General features: G+C 40.8%; 1 protein-coding gene across 2 annotated transcripts in view; it reads left to right on the top strand.

Moving 5' to 3' along the window:
- The first annotated feature begins 10,626 nt into the window (after positions 1-10,626).
- The window catches only part of GPC6 (glypican 6), a 1,360,227-nt gene continuing 1,349,878 nt past the window's right edge, over positions 10,627-20,975 (top strand). Inside the window, exon 1 of one of the 2 annotated variants that reach the window (XM_060191578.1) lies at positions 10,627-11,537. In XM_060191578.1, coding sequence (XP_060047561.1) covers positions 11,375-11,537 — 163 coding nt within the window. In that variant the 5' untranslated portion in view covers positions 10,627-11,374. The remainder of the gene's footprint in view (positions 11,538-20,975) is intronic. The other variant, XM_007519754.3, reaches the window with a different exon arrangement.

The following is a 20,975-nucleotide window of genomic DNA, read 5'->3' as shown; positions in this document are numbered from 1 at the left end:
TGTTACAGACACCTCCTTGGAAACAGATTGTTAGTGGAGGGAACTTCCAACTTCTCAGTGCAGACTTTCTCTTTCATCCAAGTGACTGAAAAAATCCTCTAGCTTTGCTGTAACACATTTAATTATCCCCCACCCTCAACTAAAATGCAGTAATATATGCAAAAGGGATCTAAAAGCAAGTGTTAGAAATGATTCCTTGGAAGTGAATTCAGTGCAAGTAAAAAAAAAAAGTGATGATGTTTCATTTCATATGAAACTAATTAGATTCTATGTTTTGCTGTGGCTGGTAAAGAATGGAGAATGGTGACCATAAATGCTTTCTATCAGTTCAGTAAAATTATGCTTGTTTAGATTTTCTTACTTAACCACTAAGCCACAGGGATCAAAATCAGTGCCATTTTCTTAACAATACGGATATAAAGCTAATGGTTTATTTTTCTTTAGCATTTACTAACCTTTTAAAATTGAAGTGTAGCATTTTTTATACAGTGGGCATTGTACGGGAAAAGGCTGATAACAGAACTGCTCTCTCTATATATATTACATTTGTAATATATCACAGAAATTAACAAAAAAATCATGCATATATCTCTCTTTTCTTATGGAATGAGGGTGTCATGCAAATTCACAGCTTCAAGGTGGATTTTTCACTCAGACAGAGGGACAGAAAGAGACACCACAGGACAGGAGTTTCCTCTAGTTCCATGACATCTCTCATGTGATGCCAGGGGCTCAAACCTGAGTCATGTACATATATATCTTACCTAAGGGGTGATTTCTCTAACCCCTGCATGTAACTCTTAAAAACAATAATAATAAAATAAAAATATCAGCATTGAAAGGGAATATGTTACAGGGTTCATCTGACCACATAAGAAAATGAAAAAAGAAAATTTTTTTCTGACACAGTAAGGAAGACATTTTATTGCTAAATTTTTGTCCATACTATTTAGAGTAATGATTATATTGAGGAAGAAAAGTTCTTTGTACAACTGATGTCCATATATATATATATATTGTTGCCCTTGTTTTTATTGTTGTTGATGTCATCATTGGATAAGACAATAAGAAATTGAGAGAGGAGGGGAAGGCAGAGGGGCAGAGAAAGAGAGACACCTGCTGACCTGCTTCACCGCCTGTGAAGCAACTCCCCTACAAGTGGGGAGCCTGGACTAGAACCGGAGTCCTTACGCTGGTCCTTGTGCTTTGCACCACATGCACTTAACCCGCTGCACTACCACCCGACTCCCTCCATATACATTTTTTTCAGTCACTAGTGGAAATGGTTGAGCTAACAGGGCTACATAAGTAAAAAATATTATCCTTGTAACTTGCCTAAGAAATAGAATTCACTGTAAGGAAACCATTGATTTCTGTTTTAGAACTCAGCCTAAACTCTTCATATGAGATCATTAAATAGCATGGAGAATTTTAATTTCTGACAAAGGATAATGTAAAATGTTTTAGTGTAGTTATTGGTATCTTATGTCATTGTCACTATTTAACTGCATATGTCAGCTCTTTGAATTTTTCTTTGTAGTGTTATGCGTTAATACAGACTGAATGTTTTCTCTCCCTTCACTTTTTTTAGGAACAATAATTTTTTATAGTTTCTGTACAGTGTGTGACTGTGCCCACTAAATACAGATAAACTAGGGAGGTGGCTTAACCTCCAGAACATTGCCTCTAACCTCTTCTTTAGGTTTGCTCTGAAAGAAAAAAGTAGAAAAAAAAAAAGGCAGGGTTGGGCAGTGCAGCAGCTAGTGCAGCAGGTTAAGTGCACATGGCAATGGCACTCGAAGCCCCTGGCTCCCCACCTGCAGGGGGGGGTCACTTCACAAGCGATGAAGCAGGTCTGCAGGTGTCTGTCTTTCTCTCCCTCTCTCTGTCTCCCCTCCACTCTTGGTTTCTCTCTGTCCTATCCAACAACAGCAGTGACAACAAGAGTAACAACAAGGGCAACAGAATGGGAAAAATGGCCTCCAGGAGCAGTGGATTTGTAGTGCTGATACCAAGCCCTAGAAATAACCCTGGAGGCAAACAAAAAAAAAAAAAGCACTTCTCTAAGGGTAATGCTCAAAAGAGAAGTTTTAACTTATTTTATTTTATTTTAGACAAAAGAAGTTTAATTTGTTGAGTTATTAACTTTATATGCACTAGTAGATGAAACAGAATCCATTTAAAATTTCACTTTTTTTCTTTCTAATATTTATGATTTGTGAATGTATATGTTAAAAAGATGCATTTTATTATTTAATTCTTCTAAGAATTGTTGAGAGAGAGAGAGAGAGAGAGAGAGAAAATTCAGGGTACCACTCAAATACATGTGAGTCCAGTGATTCTTCTTCTTCTTCTTCTTCTTCTTCTTCTTCTTCTTCTTCTTCTTCTTCTTCTTCTTCTAGTGTTTGCCCTTCTTCCGTAGCCAGTCAACAGCGTCAGGTTGAAAGCTGTCAGGAGCTGCTTGTTGCTGGATTTGAAAGTGACTGGGATCCATGTGGATTCAGTCGGCTAGGAAGGATCGTCAGTTTCCCAAATGAATGGGTACTCACAGAGTTCAGTGATGATACCAGGAGACTCAGGCATGGAAGTCCTGCATTCCACCAGCAGCTGTCTTTCCCTGTTAGTTTTAGTATCTATGCTTACAATAAAACTGGATGATCTTAATCAAGCTTGAAGTGCAGGGATAGCCTGAGGGTGTTTCTTCCCGAGCAAATGCTCTCTGGGTTGGAGAGAACTCGACTGGAGCCAACCTAGGCTGCTGTGTGGGAGAGGGATCAGGAACTCAAGCAGTTCTAGCATCTCAGGAGAGAGACTTTGGGACTCTAGGAGCCAGAAGGCAATCCCAAGTGTGTTCAAACAGAAGAGCAGTTGTATATATATTTGCCAAGTAGGGTGGAAACAGGATGTGATGTAGAGAGGGTGGAGCGAAAAGAGACTGGTGGAAATCAGGGTGTGTCTAGGAGAGGGGGCGGAGCAAAAAGGGAGTATGAACCAGTGGGGATTAAACCAATGCCCTGCAGGCAGGACAGTTCTAGTAGTTATGTAAATATACCTCAGGGTTGCCCAACATTGAAGTTAATAGAAATCTTTCCAAATTAAAAAAAAAAAAAAAGCTTTGAACGTGTTGATCATTACAATTTAGAAAGGTCAGATTGCCTCTCATTGTTAACAGTTACTTCATATTGAAGCATGATTTTAAGTTGCACAACTTAATCACATTAATACCCTTTAAAATGTTTCCAAATTCTAACAATGAAATCATTTCTGGATGTGTTTATCAAAGTAACTCTTTTTTATCTTTTAAAATTTATTACCTTTATTTATTTATTGGATAGAGGCAGTCAGAAATGGAGAGGGGAGGAGGAGAGAGAGGGAGAGATAAACCTGTAGATCTGTTTCACTACTTGTGAAGTTTTCCCCCTGCAGGTGAGAACTAGGGGGGTCTTGAACCTGATTCTTCTTGTAATGTGCACTCAGCCAGATATGCCACCACCCAGCTCCCTCAAAGTGATTGTAGAGTGGTTTTCCTCTTCTTTTAGAGAGATATTAGATTGTGAAAAGAAACAGAATACATAATCAGAGAAGCCAGTTCTGTCTATATAGTTTAAAGACCAGGAGGTAGTATTTTACTACAGTTGTAGTGAAAAAGTTTATGTCAGCAGTGATTTACAGGATCATAAGTTTTTCTTTTTTCGAGAAATTAAGTCTACCATGGTGTTTATTTAATGTTGAAATAACTAATGATAGCTAACTAAGCTAAGGCTTTTATATTCTCAGAAATCATTTTACTTAATAGTGTTAAGGTATTCACTGATGAAAGTTAGCAACTTGTGAAGACCTATTCCTTGACAGATAAGCTTATGCTGTCAAAACACTTGCTTGGAGAACTGTCATTGTTTAAGGTGTCAGGTAATCTGAAAACTATGCAAAGGGCCATTCATCTTTCACAAAAGCAAAAGCACTGTAGTAATGACTGCCAAGATGTATGATTTCAATAATCTAGGTATGTCAAATTACTGCTTAGCTGCAGAATCATCTTTCAGAACATTAATATCTGAATCTATAACAAGTAAGACAAGGTTAAATGGCCTATTTTTATGAACTACAAACATGCAAGCTTGTTAATCTTCAATAGTGTTTTCATCTCTGTCACCCTTAGATTTACATATCTGATATGGAAACACTTCAAGAACATGTGAGCTCTAAATAGTGATATTGTTGAAGCCATCTATTAATTATGTGAGACATAAAGTCAAAAAGAAACACTTTTCTTATGTATAATTAGCTTTTTTGCATGAAGCTATAAAATAATGCTTAGCCAGTATGACTTTTGCTAAAATTGTTTTCAAGGCAGAGAGTGATCTTAACCGCAGTTTTTGAAAGTAAATATCTTGTTACTTCATATTTAAATGTACTTAATAACTTAAAATGCATTTCTAGGCATGGAACTCAGGCGGTAGTGCAGCAGGTTAAGCGCATGTGGCACAAAGCACAAGGACAAGGACCAGTGTAAGGCTCCCAGTTCCAGCCCCTGGGTCCCCACTTGCAGGGGGTCGCTTCACAAGCAGTGAAGCAGGTCTACAGGTGTCTGTCTTTCTCTCCCCCCTCTGTCTTCCCCTCCTCTCTCAATTTCTTTCTGTACTATCCAACAACGATGCCATCAATAACAACAATAGCTACAACTACAAAACAACAAGGGCAACAAAAGGGAAAATAAATAATAAAAAAATATTAATAGTGTTTTTAGTCATTTCAATGCCTTCATTCATGTTTCATCTAAACTTTTTTATGATTGTTATAAGTCCAATGAATGTAAGTAATGATTAAAGATATGTGCAAAACTGTCATTGTCTATGTCTCTGGCATATATGTAAATAAAATGTACAGCTCTTTCCATTTTTTGGATAAACCCTGACATAATTATTATGTAAAAAAATGTTGAACATATAACTTCACCCCTGGCTTCAGTGTCTTATGTAAATATTTAAAAGTTACATTTATTTTGAGTTGAGACAGGGAGAAGTTGAAAGTGGGGTGAGATAGATAGATGTATAGATAGATGATAGATAGATAGATAGATAGATAGGTAGATAGATATATAGAACTGCTTCACCACTCCTGAAGCTTCCCCTCTGCAAGTAAGAACCAGGCAGGGCCTTGAACCTGGGTCCTTGAGCATTGCAATCTTTGTGATCAACTGCCTAGCCCCTCTCAGAGGAATATTACCAGATAAGAAAAATCTGTTGTCCCTTGGTATCTGGATTTTCCCAAAAGTATTAGTAATCCACTGGCTCGTGGTTACCCTAAAGATACGATTTTAACTGGTTTATATTAGTACTAGTTATATTGTTAAGGCTTAATAAAGTTAACCCCATCATAAAAATTTGATTATGTAGAAATGTTGACTAAGGAAATGAAACATTATTTTCACCATTTCTGGTCATTGTTCACCAAAGTTTACCTTTTCTTTCTCTGTCACTCAGCAACCTTTCCATTATCAGGGCACCTGGCAGAGCTACTGTTGCTAAATTTCTGACAGTTTTTTCATTACAGGTCCTGTTTCTCAAGAGGCAGGTTAACTAAGCGATTTTGATTTGTGCCAGGCTGAGACATGGTATGGACACTTGAAGTTCATTCACTTGTTTTCATAAGATTTTGTTTGAAATTATTTGTCTTCCTTTGATGTGATACACACAGGGGAAAAAAAGCCCTCAAAATTCACCAGTTTCTCATTCGTGAATTGGCATAACTGAGTAAATTAATTGTGAATTCTGTTTTGTCCTTTTAATTTAAGGCTGAAAGAGTCAACTAGATTTTCATACCAAAAAGTTTTTTTCTTATAAAAAGTACTCACTACTATTTGCTTTATGTATATAAGTTCAGGTCAGGGTCTTTTAGTTTGTCAAACAAAATATATGTTGTCCTCATGTGCATATATGTTAAAAGAGCATTTTGCTAATTATAAAAGGAACTCATGTTTAGTGTAATAAAGCTTACAGAATTTAGATAAGTAAGATGCATCCTTAAAAGTCAATCTTCCAAAAGAAAATCACATTGAATTTTAATATCTGTCCATGTCTAGTTTCTCATTCTTCCACAATGTTCAAAACCACTCTAAGAAAAAATTCCTAACTACATTTTAATGACTTTGACATAGAGTTACCATACTATAACCAGTTTTATCTGATCTCTCTATATTATTTTCACCAATTTCATGTATAACTCCATGTGGAAACCACCTGATTTCACTACTAAAATTTTCACTATTCTTTATTGTTACTCAAGTATCATTTTCCTTTTTTTTTTTAAATCTTTAATGTTTTGCTTTGTATATGAAAATTTCCTTCTCAATTGAATTCCAGGATACTATCCAGACTAAAAAAACTTTTTTTTTTTACAACTCAGTCCCTTGCGTTCTCTCTGACTCTTTTTTAACATGCACTTTTTCATTTGTAAATAGCAGAATAACTGACAGTGACATACACTAGAAGGATATTTATGGATTATTTAATTAGAAGTTCAGAAGTTGATGGTCCCAAGGTTGGTATGGTGACTAAATATGAAACACAGAATCTAGGTTCTTTTTGTCCTTATCTATTGGCCATACCTTGTCTCCTAGACCTTTGGGCTAGTGTAATTCTTGCCTATAAGTAGAAATAACATACTTCTCAGAAATCTCCACATGGTCTTGTGCCTATTCTTGTACTACTTGAAAGAGGGGAAAAAAAAATCACCATGACTAATGTGGACCAATTATAACTCATTCCTTGTCCCTAGACACATTCAAGGCAAGGGTGACATGGAAGAAGAGCTCATGGTCCTGCAACTGATGTTTGGCCTGGGATTGTTCCTCCAAATAAGCCTTTTGCCTTTTTCTTTTCTTTCTTTTCTTTCTTTCTTTTTTTTTTTCTCTCTCTCTCTCTGTATAACTCAAAGCCTCGGAGGCTCCATTCACTTTCTGCTCAGTAGGTTGTTGTTAAAGACAGCTGAGATTCAAAAGTGCTGTATAAAAAGAGCCTTATTTTCCCAGTAAATAAACCATATTTTTCCCCTCAAGATATACAATTTTAAAATAAGTTTTAATTGTTTATTTTTTAATATTTTGTGTGTGTATGTTAGGAACCCAGGTTGAAATCAAGGTAATTCATTCAGTAAAACTTATCTTTTTCTTCTTCAGTCTTCTTATTCTCATCTCTATCACCTGAAGCCTTTACAATTGTGGTTTCTTTCTTTCCTTTCTTTCTTCCTTCTTTTTCTTTTTTATTTCTTTACTACCAGGGTTGTTCTTGGGACTTGATGAATGTACAATGAATCCACTGTTTCCAGTGTTTTTTGGTTTTTTTTTTCTTTTTCTTTTTTTCTTTTTTCTTTCATATATTTTATAGGACAGAGAGAAATAGAAAGGGGAGGAGAGAGGGAGTTTCAGAGAGAGAGAGGAAGAGAGATTTTTGTTCCCCCTTACAGGTGGGGCCCGGTGACTTTAACTGGGGTCCTTGCATGTGGTGATGTATATACTCAACCATGTATGTCACTATATGGTCCCTAGATTTCTATTTCTCTTTTTTATTCTGATTTTTATATGCTAAGTTGTTCTACATGCATCTAACCTTCCCCCAAGCATATACAACATAAACACTGCTGTTGGAGTTTAGTACTACATGTACAGTATCTAACCAATGCCTTTAATACAAATTCTCTTTCTAATCAGTCTTCTTCTATGGACTTCCCTGACATTCAGTGCTCAGGACCAAATTTTTGTCTTACGTTGCTCTAAGCTTCAATGTTTAACTTTGCTTGTAATATTGCCTCCAATAGTGTTTAGTGTTACTTTATCGGGTCAGGGGGGTGAAGTAGGGGTAGAAAACACTAGTAAAACAACTTACTTAACTCTTTGTTCTGACGTGTTCACAAAGCAACACTGAGTTGTTTGCCCCTACTGATGGGATTGAACCCATTTATTTATACATGATTAAGATATGATTCTTTTAATATACAGGCTTTGCCATAATTCCTATGGCCATTTAATAAGTGTAAGAGCTATGCACATTAACCTAAAGTGCAGTGTTGTTGCAGTGAATGCTTATTAAATAATTAATGATTGATTTTCAAATAATTCAAACCATACATAGTACATTTTATCCCTTCTTGCTCCACCTCAAGCATCTTTTATATTGCATCATTTTCTCTGGGGTTTAGGCAAATTACAGTGAATCCCAGTGTGGTGACAGGGTAAACTATGTTTTTCACCCCTTTTTTTCTGGCACAGTGTTTATCCCTGGCTTTGACAGAAACTGAATCTTGAAGTTGACCATGTTAAATATTGTGGAATTAAGCACCTGGGCATAGTAATTCCTGAACCTGACCATCTTATCATTTGCCTACAGGGCATTAGAATATATTTTATTCTTATTTTGATATGAGATTTGGAGAATAGGTTTAGTGATTTAAGTCTATTAGCACAATATCATGAAAGCAAGGCTTGTGCTAACATTCCAAGAGGAAAAATATGCCATATTGTTTCTTTTCCAAAATAAATGATTAGCTATGGAGTTGTGGAAAAGAAAAAAAAAATCACTCTAAGTAAGCAAAACAATTTTTTCTTTTAAATTGCCACTAGGTTTACTGCTGGGGCTCAGTGCTGGTATTGTGAATCCACCACTCTTGGTGGATATTTTTTATTTTTTTTCTCAATTTTTTATTAGATGGGACAGAGAGAAATTGAGAGAGGACAGAAAGAACTGGGAGAGAGAGAGAGAAAGAGAGAGAGAGAGGGAAGAGGGGAGAGAAAGATAGACAGCTGCAGACCTGCTTCACTACTCATGATGCATCCCCTGCCCTTCAGCTGGGAGTCTGAGGACTCAAACCAGGGTCCTTGTGATTAGCAGTAATATGTGCACTTAACCTAGTGAGCCACCACCAGGCCCCCTTTCAGGCATTTCTATACTTTATATGTGGTGGATTCCTAAACTTTGGGACTTTTCAGTGGAGTAAGAACAGAGGAATTAAAAAGAAGAAAGAAATGTACCCACTGTGTTCCCTGATAACTCTGACAGTGACAATGGCTAGACTGACTGCAATTTCATAAGTCATTCTGGGTATTAAGAGGTGAGCATGATACAAATAAACCTGACACTATAGTTGTTTCTGGATGTTGTGTTGACACAAAAGAGTAAGAATCATCACTTTTGTTGGTCTTAGATTTAACTACCTTAATGGATGTAGAGAAGGATGTGTGAGAACTTGGGTTCAAGTCCCTGTGACCCCCACCTGCTGGCTGGAAACATCAAGAGCAGAGGAACAGTATTGCAGGCCTCTCTCTTTCCCTCTCTCTCTCTCTCTCTCATGAAAAGAAATGAGCTAGTGGACTCATTCAGGGACATTATGGTGGGGGAAAAAGGTAAAAAGAAAAAAAAAAGAAAGTCCACAAAAATTAGGTTACCTTGCATTCCTCCCCCTCTCTTCCCCTCATAACTCAAACTTGAATGCAGTACAGGAAGTGAAGTGGTTCCACACTTAAGACTTTTGTCCAGTGAAAGAGCATGTTAAATCTAGCATTGGGGGAAGAAGGAAGAAAGGAAGACCTCACTTCTCACTTTCCTCCCCAGAATTTCCTTCATGCATTCACTGACCTGCTCTTTCCTGTCTTCATTGCTGCCTCCATACACACTGGAAACATCAGTTTACAGGTTTTAGAGCCAAGACTGGATAACATTTGTAATTTTAAAAAGGGTGGTATGCTTTTAGTCTTGAATCAAAACTGAGTAGCCAAAAAAATAGTCCTGGGATTTTTGGGAAAAGGCTTATCTGGTAAAGCATGTGCCTCACTATGCCCAAGACCCAGGGTTACAGTGCTGGCACCAAGTGGGTGCACCAGGGATGAAACCAAGTAATTGAGGAGGTGGAAAGAGAGGGACCACTTCACCAGACCCCTGCGAGCAAGAGGCCTGGGTTCATTCCCTGGGGCTGCAAAAGCAAACAAGTAGATAAACAGCCCAGTCCTGGTTTCTAATGTGTCCACAGACAATACAGCTAAAGAGCTAGAAATGAATGACAGCGGTGAGAGTGCATGGCTCTCTCTCTCTCTCTCTCTCTCTCTCTCTCTCTCTGTGTGTGTGTGTGTGTGTGGTGTGGGGCGGATGTGGTGGTGGTGAAGATGGGATGCCTAGGATGTCTATAGGCTCATTTCTACACTTCATGTTTCAACGGGTAGGAACTGTTGCCTACGTTTAGAGCAACAATTGGAACTGGTGTCTCCTCAGACTAACAAAATACAGTTCCATAAAATTAAAATGAATAGCTTTTAAAAGCCCTCCGTGTTTCCAGATTTCTTTTGTGCCATTAAGAACAATATTTCGGGTCAGAGTGAAGATTGTGGAATGTAAAACAGAAAAAAAAATGGAAGAGAAAGAAAAATAACAGAAAATAAAATAATTTTCTCTCTCTGACACACACACACACACACACACACACACACACACACACACACACACACACACACACACACACACACACACACACACACACACACACACACACACACACACACACACACACACACACACACACCATGCGATCCAGTCCAGGTTTTGCTGGCGACTCCGCCTGTAAATTTCGGCTGTGCGCTCTGTAGCGCGTTTCTCTCCCTCCCCTCCTTTCTCCTTCCCTCCTGCTTCCCTCCTGCCTCCAGTGTCTGTCTCCAGGATTTCTCTCTTCCTATTTCAGGAGTGCTCTCGCGACTCCCTCCGCCAGTGTGGAGCCGAGGTCCCCACCGCCCGCCCCCCGGATCCCGTGGATCCCGACACATACCTCCACGCACACACGTCCCCCAAGAAACCCGCGCTCGCACCTCCGCCGGGGCGCGCACACACACCCGCGCCCGCCCGCGGTCCCACTTGCTCCCGGGAGAGCCGGCGCGTCCCCACAGTCTCCTCACACCCGGCAGAGCCCCGCTCCTGGCGCTCCCGGATCCCGTGGCTCGGAACTCGGATCTCCGCTCTGCACCCGCGCCCCGCGGTGGTGGCTTCGGTGGCTTTTGCAACAGTTCTCACCGCTCGCCCACTCACGCTTTTTTTTTTTTTTTTGGACTGCATCGTTCTTCAACCTAGGGGGCTGGAGGAGCGCAGCGGCCGCTTTCCCAGCGAGCCCTGCTCGGCATTGCCATCCTCCATCTGGCTTGGAAAAGTTTGCTGAGCGCGGTCCAGAGGGCTGCGCAGCGCGTCCCCTCGGCCGGCAGAAAGGGGGTGACGCCAGGCAGCGGCGGGCAGCGAGGGGCGTCCTGAAGGCTCTGGCAGGCTTTGGGCTCCCGCAGGGTGGGGAGCAAGGTGAATCGCTCACGGGTCCCAGGCTGCAAGGCTCTGGGTTTGCATGCTGCACCATGCCTTCTTCTTGGATCGGGGCTGTGATTCTTCCCTTCACCGGACTGCTGCTGTCCCTCCCGGCCGGCGCGGACGTGAAGGCTCGGAGCTGCAGCGAGGTCCGCCAGGCGTACGGGGCCAAGGGCTTCAGCCTGGCGGACATCCCCTACCAGGAGATCGCAGGTAAGCGGGAGCGCGGCCCGGGGAGGGCTCCATCCCCCACCTCCGAGACCCCCCCCACTCTCCTGGGGGTGCCCCCCGTCTGCCCCCCCCCCTTATTGCTAAGTTATGAGTGTTCACTTTCTGTCGTGGTTCTCCAGGGCTCTCCGAATGCTCCCCCGGGGGAAGGAGGTGTGCGTCTGTGTCGCCTCATTGTGTGCACACGCGGGAGCGCCCCGAGTACGCCCCCCGAATTCCTTCTTGCCCTCCAGCGGTTCTCGCGCCTTCCCGGCGCGGCGGGCTCCGGCCACCGGGGGTTGGGGAGCCGGGGACATTCGGGAGGCGGCTGCGGGGCTGGGGCGGATCGCTGAGCGGGGGACCCACGCTGCACCTCTCACGCCGCAAACTTGGAAGAACTGTGGCCGCAGTTTGCCGGGTGCCACAGTCAGAGCGGCGCCTTCTCCACTCCCGCCTTCGCGCTGGCGGGGGCGGTGGAGAGACGCCTAGGGATCCCCTCTCCTCACTTTGGCGAGCCAGACTCAAGGCAGTTTTTTTCTTTTTTGGGGGGCGAGGTGCGGTTGTCCAGGGATGAGCAAAGCTGGGGTCTGTGTGTGTGTGGTGTGTGTTGGGGACCCCCCCCACCAATTCAAGACCTGGCCTTCCGATGGCGACATTTTTGGGCTGCCTGTTTCAGATTTGGGACGGGCTTTCCCGCTACTGCCGGGATAACATTTGGTCATCTGTGCTTGGGGGAAAACCTCAGACACCCCATCCTGTTCGCTCTCAGGCTCGCTGTAGGAAGCTGGCTAACTTAAGCGGGTAGCTCAATTGTGTGTCAGTCCAGGGCTGCAAGGACCTTGTGCCCACCCCGGCTGGCCCGGCCGCCAGCATTCCTCCGCTAGGAGCTAGGGAGCGCACCCCCTCACCCTCCTTTTGCTCAGCCTCTTGAGCGCGTGTAGTACTCGGTCCCCAATATCTTGCGCAGCCACCGGGGTGCGTGTTTTCCAGCTCTTTGCTCCAACCCAGAGGGGAGCTGCTTTGGGGCTCAGTGAATGAAAAGTGTCGCTGAGCCAGAGAGAATCCTTAGGCTGCGCTGTGAGAACGAGAGTGAGAGAGACTAAGAAAGTGGCTGGGAGATGTTGCTAGGGCGCAGGCTGCTCAAACGAGGCTGCTGAAGTCTTGGGGTAACCTCAAATCTCCAGAGCAAACGCCAAATCCTTGCCCGCCGCTCTGCATTTAGTGGATGGATGAAAAAGCATTTTGCTGAGATCCTCCAACATTGCTCCACCATGGAGTGGCTGGCTATTCCACTGGAGCTGATCAGCACACCATCCAAGTGTGGGTCTTTACGTACACTGGAATTAAAACATTTATAAGAATCTTGAGGTGTTGGTTGGGGGATTAGCCCATACATCAGGCTAACAGCACAGAGCATTATACTGTATACAGGGAGCCTTTTTCAATTCAGAGCCAGAGGCTACCAGGCTCTGTTGATTCGAAGGCTGAACCTGCAGTGAATTTATAAGACTACTATTCTCTCCTCACTTTTTTCCCCCCTTTCCCAGAACTCTTTAATTTGTTAATCAGTGAATTAAGAGAGATCGTCCCCATTACTCCTTTTGTTTCTTAACTCTCCCTTTCCCTTTGTCTGTGGTGACTTCATTCTTTTTAATTAATTGATAAGGATCAGCTTTGCTTCCCCCTTCTCCCTGAATTTCAAGAAATTTAGCTTCTAAAAGGTACATAGTATGATAATTTCTTTTAGGAACTTTTCCTTCTCTAATCTGAGCTTTCTCAAACTTTACTTTTTAAACACAGATAAATTGCCTAGCTGACTTCCTATAAGATAGTTTGAGGTTAAAAAAAATAGTTGAGTGTTTTTAAGTTACTTCAGTATTCTTTGATTTGGGCAATGGGACTTTTCGTAGACTAAAGTTCATCCTTGGTATGGCAGAAACTTTCTTAATCAAAGTGGAGATGTTCAGTATAAATAATTTCTGTTCAATATTTTCCTGAGACCATTTCCAGTGGTTAAAATAAATCCTTTAGAAGATTTTTAATTACAGAGTTTTTTAACCCCCTCCTCACTTCTTGACAATACAGCATGTGCTAATTAGCTATAAATTTCTAAAATGTGTACACTTTATGAAGTCCACTAGTACTTAGGGCAATGTTGACTTTACCTTAACCCTGTTGTCCTTTGATGTTAGTGGGGAAAAAAATATCAAGATACAGGTCATCATGGGGTCAGAGGCCCATTTTTTAGGAAAGTAAATTAATTGAAACTTACTTGTATATTAGCAAATGCATTTTCCAAAGTGAACTTTACTCAATGTTACCTTATTGCTGCTGAAGTCATCACTTAGAAAGCATGTCCTGTGATTAAATGAACTGGATTCCTCCCTCTTTAGTTCCTGATAGTATTTACATTTGATTATCTATGTAGGTGATGGTAATCCTTTCTCTAACTTTCCTTTCATCCTTTTCCTTATTTGAGCTTTAATGGTTTGCTTGAGAAACAGAATATGCCACCACCAGCCTGCCAGGGACCATGAATTTTAAAGAAACTGCTGTTCAGATTTCAGATTCATGAGGGCTGTTTCTAATTGAAAGATTTTTGTAGGTAGCTTGCCTGGGAACATAACTGAGGAGTAATAAGGACATTATGTTTCATCATTGACATTATTAAAGTTTTATTCAGAGTTCTCACAACTGTAAAATAATGTTGCCCTTTTCTATTCTCGGTATGTAGGGAGATTTCACATCCAACAGATGAGGGTCTGTGAGGGGTAATATATAAAGTTAAACTCTCAGAGTGATGGGGGTGTGGGGAGGAAGCCTTCAAGGGGATAGTTTGCCCCATTAATCTTCACTCAGCCCTGATTTTAAACCATGGCAGGCGATCAGATAGACCATCTATCCTTGTTTGAAAGACCTCCAAAGGAGGAGACCCTTGAGCCCCTCTCAGCAATCCATTCTCATATTTAGTTATTCTTGTGATGGCAAAATGTTTCCAAATACTTGGCCAAATGCCTGCACAGTGTGCTAGCTTTTTTTAAAAAAAAATATTTATTTTATTTTATTTTTTGTTTGTGCTATCTTCTGGGAAGATAACGAGCAGTGGATTATCAGGTTCTGTTAGGATTATTATCCTGCTCAAAGGTCAGTGGGAAACATTTTAGTGTTTTCCAGGAGCATCAATAATATTATCTCCTTTCCCAATCTGTCTCATCTTGATGGCTCTCAGCTTGTACAGAGAACAGAGAAGAGCAACTGCTTAAATAAAGCACCTGCTTAAATAAAACTCTGGGATTCTCAGGGACTGTTGCTTTAGACTTGCAGTGCCACTGTTTTACGTTTTATGTCTATGTGAAGTCATTAAGTGGAATACATTGTGGCTAGTTGCCCTCAATGTTTTATTTATTTTTTTAATTGCTGATCTATTACAACTTTTATGCTGTCCTATAGAAAATACTTTGTGTCTAAAATTGATTTGATGATATTTATTTATTTTATTATCAGAGTACTGCTCAACTTTGCCTTATGGTGGCGCTGGGGATTGAACCAGGGCCGTTTTGTACTTCAGGCATGAAACACTTTTTGCATAACCCTTATACTGTCTTCCCAACCAGAATCTATTTGGAAGCATTAATTATCGCCTTAATGATTTCTAATAATTGTAAGTATTATATTACCTCCACAGATAGACTTCTTCTTCTTCTAGTGTTTGCCCACAGATAGACTGAAGAATAGAGAAACTTAAACCATTAACTTGCTCTAGGTCAGCTCAAAGAATGATGATGAAACTAGCATTCAAATTCAACCCTACCCACTGGCTTTCACTGTTTGTTCACTGAATTGTGTGCAAAACCAACTCTTTCCTCATCTGCTATTGTCAGTCTCCAAATACAGTCTTTCACAGCTGAATACCCTCCTGTTGACTTGCAGGGTCTATGCTTCTTCAGTTACATCACATCTGGATTTTATGTTCTCAGAGTTGGCCATACTACTGCTGCTAAATTATCTGGGTATTGATGTATTCTTTCCTGGATCTTTTTATTACAAAGATGTGGTTATAGGAAAGATGGAAACTAAGGACCATTTCTTTTTCTCTAATAAACTGAGCCCACGGGAATATTGTATTAGCACAATATGACTTCTTCATGGGGGAGAAGGAGGGAGGAAGGAGGGAAGAATATCTCCCCCAGATTAGGGGAGGAAGAAAAAAACAGCTCTGTTCTCAATATTTTCTTTGCCTCTTTCAATTTATTTTCTGGCATTTTGAGAGCTGTGTTACAGATAGAGTTTGCTTGCTCAGCATACAGGAGGTTCTGGGTTCAGTCCTTAGTACCTCACTGGATAGGGCATCTCTCTTGCCATGCACCAGCCCAGGCCAGATCCCTGACTCCACATGGAAGTTCCAAGGCACTGTGGGAAGCTCTGGTGCTGTGTGTAAGAGAAAAAGCCGTCCGGGTGTAGTGAAATTGTCCATGTGTGAGGTCTCAGCTCTTGGCAGAAAGGGAGAAAAAAAAAGCCAAACTCTTTTTCCATCTTTTTGATACCCATTTATCTAAAGTATATGTAACTCAAAATTATAAAAATAAATAAATAAAAAGAACATTCTCTTATACTCTGCTCATATGCTAGAGACTTTTTAAAGTTTTTCCTAGCTGCTTTCAAATTCCACAATACATACATAATGCTTTTTACCTGACTTTTTTCCAAGGGAGTTTTTTTTTAGTGAGTTTCCCTGATAAGCCAGCTTCCCTCCCCCACCCCAAAAACCATCTTGCTAACTTACTTTATACATCTGTCATTAATACAAAGCTTCTTTTCTCAGTTTGCATGTTTGGTAACTTGTACTCTTTCATAGACATACTAATTATCCTAGTTTGAGATACATTACCACTTAATTGCCCTTATTTGCGTATGCCACAGATTTCTGATTTCTTTGCCTTCTGTTTATTTGCCTGATACCTTTAGACTTCTTTTTTTTTTTTTTTCCTCCAGGGTTATTGCTGGGCTCCGTGCCTGCACCATGAATCCACCGCTCCTGGAGGCCATTTTTCCCCCTTTTTGTTGCCCTAGTTGTTGCAGCCTCCTTACGGGTTGACGTTGCTTTGTTGTTCGATAGGACAGAGAGAAATGGAGAGAGGAGGGGAAGACAGAGAGAGAGGGGAGAGAAAGATAGACACTTGCAGACCTGCTTCACCGCCCGTGAAGCGACTCCCCTGCAGTTGGGGAGCTGGGGGGCTCCAACCCGGATCCTTATGGCGGTCCCTGCGCTTTGCGCCATGTGCGCTTAACCCACTGCGCCACCGCCAACTCCCTTTAGACTCCTTTCTAAGAGCAGTGTGGGGGAGAAATGAGTTAACTGAACTTCAGTTTTTTTTTTTTTTTATGGCTTGTCAAGTCACTAGATTTCTATAAGAATCAAATTAATTCTAGGTATTAAAGCAATCTAAAATCTAGGCCACTTGTTATACTCTTGATTTGGGAATTAATTTTTAGAATGATCCTTGCAAATAGAGTTATCTTATTTGATTTAATTATAGGATAATGTGCCATCATGGAATCTGAATTCATCTAAGTCAAATAATATATATATATATTTATTTAGTTCAACAGTATGGAACCTCATGCATTTGTATAACACCAGTGGTTCATTTCCTGGCCATTTTTTCCCCTTTTATTTTTGAGAGAGGGGGAGGAGGGGGAAGGACGGTGGAGGGAGGAGGGGGAGGGAGAGGAGGAGGGAGAGGGAGAAAGTGAGAGAGAGAGAGAAGAGGAGAGAGGAGGAGGAGAGAGAGAGAGAGAGAGAGAGAGAGGTGCCAGCTGGTGACACACCTTGTTAAGTACTCACATTACAGTGTACAAGGACCTAGGTTCAAGCCCCTGGTCCCTACCTGCAGTGGGAAAGCTTTACAGGTGGTGAAGCAAGGCTGCAGGTCTCTCTCTGTCTCTTTCACTTTCTATCTCTCCCTCTCCTCTCAATTTCTCTCTGTCTGTATCCAATAATAAATGAAAATATTTTAAAAAGAGAGAGCAAGAAAGATGGAGAGATAGAGAGAGAGAGAGAGAGAGAGAGAAGAGGAAAGGAATGGCATAAGGAGGAGAGATACCACAATACTGCTCTAATATCCTATAATGCTGCTGAATTTGAACCCAGATTTTTTCCTGGATTCAATTAAGGTGTACACTCTACTGGGTGACCTACCTCTAGGCCCCCATAAAACTTGTATTTCAGAATATACAATATCATAGTAATTTGGGAGTATAAATGGAGGCACTGTCAAAAGTGATTTAAAACACACAACATTACTGTTATTTAAAATATTGTAATATACACACTGTATTACAATTTATGTAAGCCGGTGCTTGGTATGCTTTTATAATTACATGTGAGTTTTATGAACACTTAGACAATATAAAATTATTAAGTTCTTTGAAACCAAAACCATCAACCATGAATTCACTGTCAGGAAATGTGAGCTTATGTTAACAGTGGCAGTAAAGGAGTTGTTGATAAGATACATTTAGCAGCTGGATCTTATAATTTCAAGCACCAATGAGACATTATAAGACTGCCTGCTTTCTCTCCCTTGATTCATATTGCTCAAGAAACTTATAATAAGGTGACTGGTTAGCACATACCAAGCCCTTCATTTCCATTTACACATGGTGTTTTACCCATTCACCGACAGACAAAATTCTGCTGTTAAACTGTTTAGCTAGGATATAATTCACCTTCTTACAATTTCATACATCTCTCCAGTATTGCTCAGTTATCAGTGATTTACATGATACTATTTGAATGTGTAATTGCCTCCCTGGGATGACATAGTTGTAAATAAGGGTTTCATAGCAGTAAGATTTTGGGTAAAGGTTTAACAACTCTAATAACCCTGCATGGAAATATTTGTGATTTTTTTTTTTTATAATCCAGGATGAGAAATAGTTTTAAACAGATGCTACTAGTTTGTAACAAGGAAAAATAGACACTTGCTTCCACCTTTTCAACTTACTCAAGTTAGTTTTTATTTTTTTGATCAGTTCTTCCTTTCATTTGGAATTTTTTTCCTTCCATTCATCAAATAAATATTCCTTGTTAATGGTATGTCACCTTATCTAAATGGTAAATCATTATACTCAGTGCTAAGTATAGGTTCCTAGGGGTAAAATTTTTTTTTTCTCAACATTTATCACTGTGGCTTGACAAGCCTGCATAGTTCTACTACTCCTGGCAGTTATTTGTTTGTTTGTTTATTTATTTAACAAAGGGTGAGAGACAGAAAGAAATTGAGAGGAAAGACAGATAGAAAGACACCTGCAGACCTACTCTGCCACTTGTGTAGCTTCCTCCATGCAGGCAGGGACAGAGGAATTGAAGCTAGGCCTTTCATGCATGGTGACATGTTTAATTCTCTGGTTGTGCCACTACCTGGCCTGAAAATTTTCCTTTTTTAAGATTTATTTTATTATTGAGAGAATTATAATTTGGTACATGTAGTGCCAGGGATTGAACTGGAAACCTTAGGTATGAAAGTTGTGCTATGAAAGTTGTTCTGTTTCCCCAGCCACTCCCAGGAATTTTTTTATGCCAGGTAGCCAACAGGAAGTACTCTTTTCACAGTGGACACTGTATTCATGTTTTCACAAACCAGTTGTTGTAAACATCCCCCCAAATATCAAATTATCACTGTTATCCATTTGGTGGCACTTGCTGAATACTGAACTCAGAAACGTATACATTGGAATAATGTACTCAACCATTGAGCTACATCACAGAAGCTTGCTTGTGTTTGTGCTTGTTTGTATTGAAGTACTGTTCAGCTCTGGCTTGTGATGGTGCTGGGACTTTGGAGCCTCAGGCATGAAAGTCTTTTAACAAAACCATTATGTTCTTTCTCTATCCCTTAAAAGCAGGCTTTTAATCATGGAGAGCCTTCCTGGTATGTGTACCATGCAAAATAGCACCCGCTGTCTGCTAGTCATTCCTAAAATAAATCTGGGGGGTATAGCAAATACTCTAGACTGCTGCCCTTCACATTGTGTGTATGAGCAACACTGCCTCCATCCATAATCCACTCTGCATGCTCCACTCTTTCTCTGAAGAGTCCTCTCAGCTTCTTTCCCTCCTGGTGGGGTGGCCCCCTGGTTATCTCTGGAAAGTCTCATGCTGTGAAGAACTGCCCCCTCACTACAGCCTGTTAAAAGGCCACCCAAATAAAGCCCTTTGTGTCTCACTGTTACCACATGGTGGTGTCTCTCCCCTGAGCAGCTCCTGAAATCCCTCAGCCTCACTACAAAGGCTTTGGTCTGTAGCCTAGAGCTGTGAGAAGCTGTCGAAGTGTTTTAATCAGGATTGGACATGGTTCTGAAATGTTACTTTTGGGCTGCTCTGTGTAGCACAGATTGGAGGGGAGCCAAAGTAAGTGTAGGAAGAGTAGACAGTGTTAGCTACAACTCCAGAGTTGTGATTGTGGAAATACAGTCAAGCACAAGGATGCAAGAAAGGTTTAGGAGGCAGAATTGATACCACCAAGAGACTATGAAGCAATCAGAGTTTACTTAATGAACATCTCCTATGGACTTGACAGCGAATTAGGATTGGAGTGTGAATGTGAATGTGTGTGTATATGGGTGTGAAAAACACACAGATACACAGATAGTCAAAATGTCCCAAAAATGTTCATTGAGTTTACAAGGCCACACAAATATTTCAACATAGCTTATATGTGCTTTTCAATGATGATAAGGACTTTGAAGAATATCAGTAGGACTGAAGGGTATTTCCCAAATAGGGTGGGCTAAATGGTCAGTGCTTAGACAGTTTAGATGTTAAAATGCCTTCAATCACCTGTGACCATAATGAGACTGAAGGTCAGTTCTTTGTGTCAAGGCAGTATGAAAAATAGCCTTAAAATTTTCACCATGTTAAAGGATGAATTACACCTTGGTTCCCCCAAGACTTAAACAGTGGTGTGGATGGCTTCAATGTCATGTAACATTATCATCATAGTAGGTATCTCAGAATGAAACACTTTGTGGAGGAGATAAAATATAATTGGGATTGTTGGAGGGTTCTCAAGAGAAATGAGAACAGTTAGTTTGAGAGATCAAGCTAGCAGTTGATTAGTTGAAAGAGCAAAAGATTGCTGTGAGATTTAGTATTATACATAGACTCCATGATTATGGAAATGAAAAAGACCCATGGTCTGTTGTCTGTAAGTTGGAGACCCAGAAAAGTGGGACTTAGAGTGTGAAAAATGCTAATATTAAGTTCAAGGACAAAGAAACAGCAGTTTTCTGGTGTCCAGGGCAGGTAATGATAGCATTCAGGAAGAGAAAGGAGGAGATGGTTCTTCCTTTACAATTTCTGCCCTTCTGGCCACCAGTGGATTGGAATCTGTCACCAACAATGGTCCTTCAGTGAACTAAATCAGTCTCCTAGACACACTC

The sequence above is a fragment of the Erinaceus europaeus genome, chromosome 5 (genome assembly GCF_950295315.1).
Source record: "Erinaceus europaeus chromosome 5, mEriEur2.1, whole genome shotgun sequence".
NCBI lineage: Eukaryota > Metazoa > Chordata > Mammalia > Eulipotyphla > Erinaceidae > Erinaceus > Erinaceus europaeus.
The sequence above is the reverse complement of the archived record's forward strand: the minus strand, read 5'-3'. Positions and strand labels throughout refer to the sequence as shown.